At 49.1% G+C, this 12,374-nt stretch overlaps 1 protein-coding gene across 6 annotated transcripts in view; it reads left to right on the top strand.

The window, feature by feature from the left end:
* DPP6 (dipeptidyl peptidase like 6) overlaps positions 1-12,374 on the top strand; it is a 934,588-nt gene that overhangs the window by 575,519 nt on the left and 346,695 nt on the right. For all 6 annotated transcript variants that reach the window (XM_079149262.1, XM_079149264.1, XM_079149261.1 and 3 more), the window contains exon 2: positions 2,361-2,475. In XM_079149262.1, coding sequence (XP_079005388.1) covers positions 2,361-2,475 — 115 coding nt within the window. The remainder of the gene's footprint in view (positions 1-2,360; positions 2,476-12,374) is intronic.

The raw sequence follows: 12,374 nt of genomic DNA, 5'->3' as shown, positions 1-12,374 counted from the left end.
CAGTTCCTCTGGACCTCTAGTCCATATGTGGTGCCAAGCAGAGCAGGAATTGTACTGCAGGCTCATTTTCACTTGTAGGCCAAGAAGTAATACGTGCAATTCTACTGAAAACCATGCTGCCAGACGCAAGGTGTCAGGGCATAATTTATTGACTTATTTTGTCCTTCATGGGAAGCAGGGTAGATTCTACTTGTATTTTTGGGAGTTCCACTCCTGTAAGTTAAGATGAAGAAGGAATTTTGAGAGATAAACGAGATGTTCAGAAAAGCAAGCATTAACCTGCACTCTAGCTGCAAAGCCACCCTGAGCCCTGGTTACACCCATGGAAAATGAAGTGTGCACCTGGACCAGGGGAGAGAGGAGCATGGAGACGGTGAGGGTGTCCACCACCTCTTCTCTCCAGTCCGCTTCCCACAGTGTTGGTACAGAGTTGTTCGTATAGTAGAAGAAAAGGCCCTGCGCTCTGAAAGCAAAATTTGCCAGATGATAATGGAATTTAGTGAGAATGTCTTCATCCCTGTGGGTAAAATTAGCCTACTTTTAGAATGCAGGAACACTGCCTGCAAGCGCATCTGGTGCGTCTGTGCTCAGGACGGAGCAGCGACCCAGAACCCGTGAGGGGTGTGATCTCTGTGCCTCCCCGGTTACCTCGTGGTGTGTCTCGCATTTGGTGATACGTGCTGAAATGGCTCTCAGTGCAGAATCTCTTCCTAGTCCAGCAGAATCTCTTCCTAGTCCAGCAGAATCTCTTCCTAGCCCAGCAGGCACACAGGAAACAGGCTCTCTGTCCTTGTTCAGGAAGCCTCTGGATTCTTATCCTTCCACCAGCAGTACCAGCCTCCGAGGTGTGCGTCTCTCTCCCCCCGTGTGCGTGCAGGACTTAGCCCTGTCGAGCTCATTCATCGCCCCCTTCCTCCCTGAAGGACTGCCCTCCAGGATCCTGGGTAGCTCTCTGTCCACCCTGTTTGATTCCTCCGGAAGCAGCCCCTCCTGTTGGTAGGCACTGTTAATGGTCTGACGTTTTATTCTGCCTCTGCAAAATTCCCTTTTCGTTCTAACTCTGCCTTCTGAGGGACACAGTCTTCTCCCTCTTTATCTTCAATAGTTGCAGAGTGCACGTCTTGGTGTTTAAGTGGGCCTTCAATGCATGGAGAACATTAGTCTTTGGGATTTTTCACACTCCATGTGACATACTCTGCAAACATTGTTGCCTTCTGTCATCTCTTTAGACACACTCTATATGTTATTACCTACGGTGATTCCATCATTGACCTGTGTGTCATAATGTGGGTGTGTTTGGGCAAAGTAGGGCCCATGATTAAGGGAGTATTATCTTTATTTTGATTTGCTGCACTTTAAAATATTCTAATGAACCTTCAGTTATGAATGAAGACATATTTATGCATTGCATTGTCTACTTTTGGAGACTGTCTCCATTTGGCTGACTCTTGGCTTGGTCATTATGAGTTGCAATCATGGGTACTCTAGGAGTGTGTTCTCAGAGATACACATAGGAAGAGTCATATGGTTATTTGTCCTTACTTGTTCCTGTATAATTTGCTATTTTATGATTAATAATAATCATTAATATGTACTACATGTTTGTTATTAATTACCAATGTAGCTATTATTATTAATTCCTAATAATGCTCCCCTTGCCTCTCAAAGACTCCTATTTTGAACTGTGAATTATATGACCAGGGAATTGAAGTCTGGCTTCCCCAGCGCGTATCCCTGATTGAGATCCTGGATCTCTTCACCCTTTAGCATCGTTTGCCCGTGTCTCCAGACTCCTCCTCCTGCACATGGGGGTCCACAGAGAGGACCACAGACTGGAGAAGGGATAGGTGGGCTACCCAGGGAGCTGAAGACTGCGTGAGGGTTAGAGAGGAAGAAAAGACTTACAGGAGTAGAGATGGGCAGACAGTGGTTAAAATCAGTGCCAAGTATGTGTTAACTAAATATTTAAATTGTATACAAGTTCATAGCGTGGCTGGAAACGCCATCCCAGGTTGGACCTGGTGGGGGCAGACAGGCTGGCAGTAGCCAGAGGGCTCCAAGGCCACTACCTGTGGACTCTAGTTTTCTGGGAGGAGCAGCAGTGGGCTTCTCCGCAGCTTGGAATGGATAACGCCAGATTCTGTGTTGAGACTCATCTCCCCTGGTGCAGGGGAGGGGCGGCCCAGGGCTTTTCTGCCACCATAGGCGGAAAGGCACAGAAAAGAGCTGGAGCGGCTTGGAGGGCGGGGAGCTGCCCCTTCCGTGGTCGCATCTTGGTTTTGGGTCTCGGCGAGCTGCTGGAGTGTGGGGTTCACTTCCTATTCTGCTCACTGGTGTTTCTCCTTCTGTGGTTGTTTCAGGAGCTGGTGGGGAGTAACCCTCCACAGAGGAACTGGAAAGGGATCGCCATCGCTCTGCTGGTCATTCTGGTCATCTGCTCCCTGATTGTCACCTCGGTCATCCTGCTGACACCAGGTACCTGACTCATTCTCAGTGCAGGTCACTAGCAAGGGGCCAGGAGCAAGGCTTTACTCTGGTGCCGTCTGCACAGCTACCAATTCTGTCATCCATCCCCCCAGATTCTAACGCTCATTGTGCCATGTGATAATATGATGTAGTGAAAACAATCCATTTTATATGCTTTGAGTCTGTTTATACAGTTGACTGGTAGCAATGCTTGGCACAAATTGAAATCCACAATTACTTATCCATTTTTGATGAACCTAAGGACAGTGGCAATGTAGCTGCAGTAATTTCATGTATATCTTGTCATTCCTCATTCTGTATCAAGGATGAATACTAAAAATCACCGAAATGACATGTCCTGAGTGTAATTTAAGGGCGCAGCACCTCTTAGGTACCACTGACGAGGTAAAAGCCCGTTGGAAATCCCTCAGGGAAGGAGACACACTGGTCCCAGCAGTGGCACTGCAGGCGCTCAGGACGGAGATCCTTAGAAGTTCTTGGGAACGTAGGATGCGAGGTGGGCTTTGTAGAGTGGACAGAACTAGAGCCAGAGGGCAGTGGCCATCTATACAGCCGCCTTGGCCTGTGAGATTGCCATGTGGAGCTGTCATAGGAAAACACATGGCCACAGGTGAACGTGAGTCTGCTTCCTCCATTCTCATGATCCTAGAGATACCTGTGTGGGGGCACAAAGCCAGAGCCCAGTCCTCCCTAAACAGGCTGCACAGACGTCAGACTTTAAGACAGAAAAAGAAGTGGACTCTGCAATGTGAGGCAGTTTTGTGAGGGATACAAAAAATGTAGGCAAATATGTTGCTTCCATATTGCATATGGTACAGTCATCACCCTTATACTGAAATGAGAAAGGAAAACCAGAATGCCACCACCAAATTAGATGACAATGTCACAAGCCGAGGAGACCACAGACAGGGTCCCTATGAAGATAGGTAGGAAGATTCTTCCTAAAACAGCAGTGGACAGAACCCAGCAACAGGAAAGGTCATGCACCGTGACCAAATGGGATTGATCCCAGGAAAGAAAATTTGGGTCAGCATGTGAAAATCAATGTGAAAATACCCATAGGACAGAGTAGAGGATAGGTCATCTCCACAGACATGGAGTGACCATGTGGCAAAAGCCCTTTCATGATGAAACACTCAACAGCGAGGAAAGAAGATTCTCACCCTGACAACTGGCAGCCATGTACCCAGGGTCCTTAAGTGTCAGAAAGTCAGTGCCCCTGAGACCAGGGACCAGACAGCAATGTTCACTCTGTCTTTTCCATTCTGCATCCCATTGGAGCTTCTATCCAGGGCCATTAGGTGAGAGATCAGAAGAAGGACATCCATACAGGAAAGAAAGATGCAGAACTCGATTCATAGAAGACATGAACTATACGTAGGAAGTCTTAATGAACCCACAAATCCTAATGCTCATTATAAATAATAAACGAGTTCAGCAGGATGGAAGATGAAAGACCAGTGCACCAAATCGTTTATGTCTGTGCCCTCGCAGCAACAACCCAAAAAGGGAATTACAAAAACAATTCCACTTGAAATAGTTTCAAAAAGAATAAGAAAAGGAACGTTACATTCATTTGTTGGGAATGAATGTAACAAAAGAAACGTAAGACTTGTATACTGCAAACTCCAAAACTGGAGAAAGTTGAAGACCTGAGTCAAAGGAGATCAAGAAGGGGGAGGAGGGTCCAGGGGAGGAGGGTGGTGTGAAGCTGACCACACTCTCCTGTGTCCACATGTGAAGACCCACAGTGAACTTCCCTTGTACATTTACCTATGAAGCAATAATTTTTAAAAATCATAAATAAATACAGGGGAACCCAGTAGAGTAGAGGGAAGCGGGGGAGGGAGGAGAGGGAGGGAGAGAGGAAGCACTGGGGACCGAATGGGGGCACATTGCTTTCTATGCTTGCAGGATTATATAAAAACGAGCCCCAATATTATGTATGACTATGATGCACTCATAAAAATACTTTAAAGCAATTGAGAAAAAAGACCTAAGTCAATAGAGGGTGTAGTCAATGGAGGGATCCCATGTAAATGGATTGAAAGATGTGACATTGTCAACATAGCCGATTCCCCAAATGGATCTGCAGGTTCATTTCTACCCCTGTCATAATCCCAATCGCCTTTACTGAATACGTTACTGGTTGATAGTAAAAGTCTTACAAAATGCAAAGGAATCAGAATAGCCAAACAAGGTTTAGAAAGAATAATTAGAAGACTTGACCTCCTGATTTTAAAACTTACCCTAAAACTACAGTAATTAATACCATGTCATGCTAGCATCTGTACAGCCATATAGACCCATGGATTAGAACTGAGAATCCTTAAATAATTCCACATATCCAGAGTTAATTGATATTGACAAAGGTGGAAGACCATGAAAGGGGGATAGAATAGTCTTCCACAAATTTTGCTGGTACAACTGGATTTCCACACACAAAAGAGTGAAGTCAAACCCTTACTTTACACTGTATGCAAAAGCTGTTGTGTGGATCCAGTGCTTAAATATAAGTGCTAAAACTATAGAATTTCTAAGGATAAAACATAGTAATAAGCTTTTGTGACGATAGACTAGGCAACAGTTTCTTAGATATTGTTGCAGAAGTGCAAGTACCAAGGAACAAATAGATAAATTAGGTTTTGTCCAGCTTAGTCTACAGCACATCAGAAGACACCATCAAGCATGTGGAAAGACAACTCACAGGATGTGACAGAATATTTACAACCAGCAAAGGTTGTGTCCAGAATAGATAAAGAACTCACAACTCAAAATGAAAAGGCAAATCTATAATTCAACTTAAATTCAGGCAAAATGTTTAAATATAAGTTTCTCCAAAGAAATACAAGTGGCCAATAAGTAAAAGATTCTCAACACCATTAAACATTGGGAAAATGACAGTCAAAATCACAATGGAATATCACTGTATGCTCACCAGGGTGAACATAAAGTCCAAGAGCACAGAACAAAAAGGAAAATAGAAAGGGCTGGTGGGGATGTGGAGAAATCGGAACAGAAATGTGGGAAATAGTTTAAATATAGAGGTGCACATTATGCAGTATTTCTACTTCTAGATAAATACCAAGAAAACCAGAAGCATATTTATACAGAAACTTGTATATGAGAGGCTCCTGACAGCGTGGTTCATGGTTGTCCAACAGTGCAGACAACCCAAACGTCTGTCACCTGGCAGATGAACAAGCAGGTGTGGCCAATCATGCAGCAGACTCTTCCGCAGCCTAGAAAGGAAGAGAGGGCCACACCTTGGGCACAGAAAGCCCTGGACAACATACTAAATGAAAGCTGCTGGACCCTAAAAGCCACATGTGGGATGATTTCAGCACCAAATGCATAGAGAAAGAAAGGAGATGGGCAGGAAAAAGTGCAGTGTCTGCTAACAGGCACGGAATGCCCTTTCCAGGTGATGAAAATATGGTGGAATCCATAGTGGTTGTGGATGCACATTTGCTACTGTATTTTTAAAAAAAACTGAGTTGTGCATGGTAAAAGGCAGAATTCATGATGTGTAAATTTTATCCCAATTAAACTTTCAGTTTAAAAAATGATGGGGAAGTTGTAAAAACAAAAAACAAAACAAAAAAAAAAAACAACTCGACAATCTGGGCATTTATATGTGAAAGAAGTGTCATCAAAACTTGCCTAACACTGAAGAGGTTCCAGCAGCAGTTCTGAAAAGCTGAGCATCACATTGTCCTTGTGAGCGAGTCCACAAATACGCCAGAGGCATCTGGACCAGGGAGGCTTGGGATGCGACACTGTGAGCAGGAGAAAAATAGGCTCAGCAGTTGGACCCTAAATGGAGGAGCTGGGGAGGACTCGCAAAGACAAAGACCTGTTTGGTTTTGTGGCGGTGTTGCCGCAGCCACAGCCCAGCGGGGGACACAATTACAACTGTGTGTTTGTAATTGCTGTAGAGGAAATCGAGTCCCCTCCGGTCTGGGGACGCACATCTATCTTTGCTTTGCTTGGAGTTGTGCTTTACATAAGCACGCCTTGGTTCTGGGGTGTCACTCCCTTTGGGACCCTTTGGGATGTAGCACACAGTGGTGTTTGTCACTTGCAGTTTCTGCCACCCTCCCAGAGCACAAACACACGTCCCTGTCACTGGCTGCCCAGGGCTTGCACAAGTGTCACTGAGACGGGGGATGCAATGGCTGGGGAGCTGCCTGCGGAAATGGCGGCAGGGAGGTGTTTTGAGTAATGCCAGGCTCAAGAAGCCGTGCCAATGCCTCCCTCAGCCCTGGCACTGCTCCACTGCCCCAGGAGGCGGCTGCTCCGCTGTCCTTCATCCCCACTGCCATGAATGGAGAATAAAGTCACTGTGAACCGCGCTGTCTGCATGCTGACCCCAGTTGTCAGGACAGCCATGAGCTAGAGGCCAGTGCCAGGTGGGGCTCAGGTGGACCTCTGCGTCCCAGAAAGGCTTTGAAGAGGGGAGTTCTCTCACTCCTCGGTCACATGCATGCAGACCTTGCTCACCCCTGTGGAGCTGCGGCTTCCAGGTGGTCTTGCTGCTGCAGGTCATGTGTCTTGGCGCAGGTGCCGGTGTTTAGGGATGTCAGCTGCAGTGTTGTACCTTAGCTTCCCCCATCTCAGACTCTGCATGTCCACTCTCCTGCAGTGCCAGTGGCTTTTAGCATTCAAAACTCTGGCAGGAAGAGAAGGGTCTCAAATCATTCGATCTGCCACTAGCCTCAGAGATTTCTCACTCACCAGTATGCAGAGCATCCTCATGTCAGCCACCAGTACCTACCTGTCGATCCAGCATCAGTGATCCCCCACTGGGAGCTGAGCACGCATGCTTAGTCCTGGAAGAAATGTGGAAAAGCTGAGTGTTCTCCGTGATGCTCAGTGCTAGGAGGTCACAGCATTGTGAGTGTCAGGAAAACACAGGTGTCGTGAGGTTGGGCCCGAAGCCCGTTGCAGAGCTCAACCCAATTGCACCAGAGCATCCAGGTGGGTTGCTGAGAGATCGAGGAGGAACCCAGAGAGAGGACAGGAGATGCAGGGTTTATTGAAAAGCTTTGTGGGAAGGTCCAGGGATGACAGACTGGACAGATACTTTGCCGGAAAGCCCAGGGGTGTAGGCTGGACTGGTGCACTTCTACCACATGCAGTCCTCCAGTGCTGCATGGGAAAGTAGGGCCTCCTCTCCCTAGGACAGTGTCCAGGGGCAGCCACCTGGGCCACCCTTTCTTCTCCACGGGGCTCTGACCCACAGCAGCTACCACAGGGAGAGGGGTTGACGAGTTAGGCTGCAGGGGCAACGGCATCATCCAGCATCCCAAGGACCAGCTCCCTAAGATAACACTAACTTGCTCTGACTCCCAGCCCTGGGGACAGACAGCCAGTGTCCGTCAGGATAACGTGTCTGGGCATTCTGGATGGGACAGCTCAGTGCTTCTTAACTTGGCTAGGTTTCGGGGGAGAGAAGAGCCCCCAGGGACGTGTTTTACTGCCTCCTCTCCTTAAATGACACACCTACTGAACTGGGCAGATAACTGGAAACTGACCTAGTGACCGAGACATGACTAAGGGCAGCAGCAGCGTCCACCTGATGAGGCGCTGCGTTTGTTCTCCTCCCGGGGAGAGTCCCAGGAATAGCAGAGTGGCACTTTGGAAACACTGCACACACTCTTGTGCGTTCCCGTGACACCACTTCCCACCAACATTGCCTCCATTTTGGGCAAACTTAGAAATTGCTGTACATACGTAAATTTTTTTTTTCCTAAATACTACTGTTTGCCAGTCTTGTATTCTGGAAAATCAGATTACAGCCTCTGCCTTTACTTCTCTGTTCTGAACTCATCCAACTCAGCCTCTCTGTGGGCTGTATCCCGGCCCCCACGGCCCCTTAGCTTGGTGAGAAGAACCTGGTGAGTGTGGAAGGCCACATGGGTCCCTTGGTCTGGAAGGGTCTCGTGGCCATCCTAAGCGTCAAGGCTACTTGTTCCGTAATGCAGCCTGATTATTACCCATTCTGCACAATTGCTGTTTCAGAGATCAAATTAAAAGTGTTTAAGGCAATCTTACCTCCAGAGGGAGTCACCAGATGAGAATGTGTCCTTTTCAGTTTTGTCATTCATTTCTCCCTTGCTGCTGTGCTCTTTTCTAAATTTCTCTTTGGAATCGTAGACTCAGAGTTACCTTTTGTAGTTTCAGGTGTGAACTATGAGGCTATGGTGGGTCGGATGCATCAGGTGTCTTTTAGGGGCAGCTATAATTCTTGCATTCGGATGAGGAGCGCCGTGCTGTTCTGTAGGGGCACCACCTTTGTCATGGGAGTCTAAGAGTCCGCAGGGCATAGTTGCTTTAGAACCTTCCGGTACTTGGTGCTTTTGGATTTCTGCCTTGAGATGGACAGCAGTGTGATGGGCATGCTAGACCACACCCAGGCGATATGTACAGGGAGAACCGTGGACACTGGGAAGCCCTACTGAAGGTAGGATTTAGGATCAGGCCGAGCGCAGGTGATCAGAATAGGAGAGGCGCTCGTCTTTGGGTGGGAACGTAACATAGATATTATTTTTGTGTAATCAAAAAGACACTGCTATCCAATGCAGGTGTAATGTCTGACTGCACTGCTCAACCCCAACTTATCTTAAAATTTTAGAAAACAATATTTTAAAACATTCTATTATAATACACATAAAAGTATAAACATTATATATCACGTACAAATAAAATATCTGGGTGTTTGTGGATATTCTATCCCTGGATGCATTTTCAAACTAAACATTTGAAACACAGAATGTAGCCGGCTCCCCCGAGGGCCCCTCGTGCCCGTCCTCAGCAGGGATCCCTCCCTGGGGAACCTAAATGTCTAATGTCTTGGGATCGTCTCAACTTCCGTGCTTTTTCATTATACACTTAATCATATGACGTACATGCTTTCATGCTGGTCCTTTGGTTCAATATGTCTGTGAGATTCATTGTACTTTAGGTGGCACAGGTGCCCAGCTTCTGCCTGGCATTGGATTATCTCATCATAAAGTCCCACACGCTCCCTGTGAAAACCACAAACAGCTCAGCAGTGACTGAAGGCCTTGGTTACATCGTAACACATGCACCTCATTACTGTTGAGTCCTGTAGAGACAGGCAGCTTGTCCCCTACCTTCTAGGCACTTTCTCTGTTCTCCCCGAACACCCCCACAGTCCAGTCCTGTCACATCTCATCTGTCACCAACACCTGGCCCAGGGTCTGATCAGAGGAAGCACAGGTGACTGCGTGTGCCTTGGGCAACTGGGGCTGTTTCCTGGATTCCTTGGTGCCGTTCATACCCGTCTGCCGCTGGGTGACAGGGTGGGTCTGGTCTGCTCCGGTCATGAGCAGAGATTGGCTGTGGCCATGGTGGCTGTCCACGTCGCTCTGCCCACAGCTCGTGTGTTGGTGCTGGTTGGGACTGACTGCTGTAGCTGAGCATGGCAGGCGTGTCAGTCAGCTTCTCGTCACTGTGACAAATGCATGACAGGAATGACTTGGAGGAAGGAAGATCTGTTTTGGCTCATGGTTTCAGAGGCTCCACCCATGGCCGGCTCTCACCCTTGCTCTGGGCCTGAGGTGAGGCAGGACATCATGGTGGAAGGAGGTGTGGAAGAAAGCTGCTCAGCTCTTGACAGCCGGGAAGCAGGGAGAGGGCAGGGCGTGGAGAGAAGAACTGCCTTCCAGTGTCCTACTTCCTCCAACAAGGTCACACCTGCCAGTCGTGGCTTTAGCTACCAGTGGCTTAATCCAGTGCTCAGGTCAGAGTCCTCACGGTCCAACCACTTCCTGAAGCCCCACCTCTGACACTGCTCACTGGGAGCCAGTCTTCATCACATGCATCCTTGGGGGATGCTTCTTACCCAGACCATAGCAACAGGCGACAGTTGTGATAGTCCAGGGTGCAGGAGAGAACAGGTGCCTTCGTGGTGGGCTTCATGGAGAATGAGCATTACAGATGCTGATAGGCCCATTGGAGGTGGAAAGAAAGGTCCAAGAGGAAAGGCCACCCTGGGCCATCACAAGTGGCCATAGAAGGAACACCCAGGGGCTGGAGGGCAAGGAGAGGCATGGTGAGGCTCCGGATTTCAGGGGCAGGGGTCACGGCAGCACTTTGGGAGAGTCTGGGACACCAGGCTCTGGATTTCAGGCTGAACCCTAATTGCTCCCACTGTCTGTGCCAAGTTGTGATAACCGTGTCCAGAACCTGCTGGAAATGTGAAGTTAGTTTATCCCTAGGGAGGAGAGAAGGGGTACCTGTGAGCAGACAAACACTGCTGAGTTTCAGAGTCCCCAGACTGGCCGACCCATCCCTGGGCTGTCCGGGGCATCTGCTCGAGCACTTACCCAACCCCAGTGCTGTCAGTTAAAATGTGTGTGTCTGCAAGCACCAAGACAGCTGCACAAAGTGCTCAGGTTGTAGGTGTCTGCAGTGCCACAGAACAGGTCCTGGGTGATCCAGGGGCTCAGGTCACCCGGTCAGGTTGCCTCTACCCTTTGCTGCTGCCCCCTCGGGGCTGAGTGGCTGTAGTAACCTCACTGGGAAGGAGGGGCGGGAACTTGCCTCACACATCCCTCTCCATCCCTCTCTACCGCGGAGGAATCAGTTCCCTGGAAGGAGCCAGGAGGCAGCTTATTTGTGGCGCCTCTGTTGCCTGGAGACGGTGGCTGAAGGGGTGCTGGGAAAGCAGGCACTTCCCAGGAGTCCTCCTCCATCCGTGAGAGGGCAGCCAGGAGATGGCTTTGGAGGAGGCAGCTGCAGTGTCTGCCACACAAGACCCCTTGACTTGTAAGATCCGTGAGGACGCAGTCTGCATTCCTCTAGCTTGGACAGCAAATCCGAATCGCCGGAAATTGAAACAAATCTGAAAAGAGGGCGTTCTGACAGAATCTCCTGGAGGAAAGGATGAGCTTCCACTGCTGCTAACCTTCCAGGGAGCCGCAGGCTTTGGAGCACGGAGACGTGGGGCCCGAGAGCATCTTAGTGTCTCTCTTCTGACTTCCCATCGTTAATTCCAGGAGCGTTAGGTGCACCGTGGTTATTTATTGACTCCTTAAGCTAAAGGGCCATGTTTCTAAAGGACGGCCGTCGATGCTGCTCGCTCATCCTCGGGGGAAGACTGTGGGCCGGGCGGCCCGCCTGCCTGTTAATCCAGAGGGCCCTCCAGGCACTGCTCCACTGTGCAGCCGCCCCCGGGCACGGGTGCTCCTTGCGAAAAAGCAGATCTCGCCGTGGCACCCTGGCTTCTCTGGAGTCCATTGCTGGGTGTGGATGAGACTTCGTGGCAAGTTTCAGGTCAGTTTTGAGAACGTTCAGGACTACGTGCTGCCCATGCACTGGTTGCTATTTCAGGGAGCATTCTGGCCAGCCAGGAACCAAAGGCAGCAATTTAGGAGTCTGAGCTGAGTTACCAGCTAAGGGTCGGAGACATAGACATCTATCCCATAATAGAATCAGAGAACGGGGGGAAATGGCCCAAAGTGAAGCGGAGGGCGAGGGCTCCAGGGGAGGCCAGGCTGAACTGACCTGCCTGCTCCCAGAGCGGACACACCCATCTGTAAGCACAGTGGTCACTTCTCCTGCACCGTCCCTCCCACATGGCTGTGTCGGGTTCCCCAGATCCAGTTGCTCTCAGAATGAACTCGGTGCTCGGAAGCAAGGTGCTGCATCCCTGCAGACCAGGCTGTGTGGTAGCTTGCAAGTCCCCAGACGTGCTCGGGCTCTCTCGCGCTTTTCTCTTGCGCATACACTTTGTGCCTGTTTTCCTTAAATTCAGCAAGTGATTGTCACTTCTTCAGGCTTGACTCCTAAAGTTGTGAGTTGGTGGGAAATGGGCCAGAGACCCCAGGGATGAGTGGGTTAACACCCCACAGCAAAAA

Source organism: Sciurus vulgaris (assembly GCF_902686455.1).
Source record: "Sciurus vulgaris genome assembly, chromosome: 8".
Classification (NCBI taxonomy): Eukaryota; Metazoa; Chordata; class Mammalia; order Rodentia; family Sciuridae; genus Sciurus; species Sciurus vulgaris.
The sequence above is the reverse complement of the archived record's forward strand: the minus strand, read 5'-3'. Positions and strand labels throughout refer to the sequence as shown.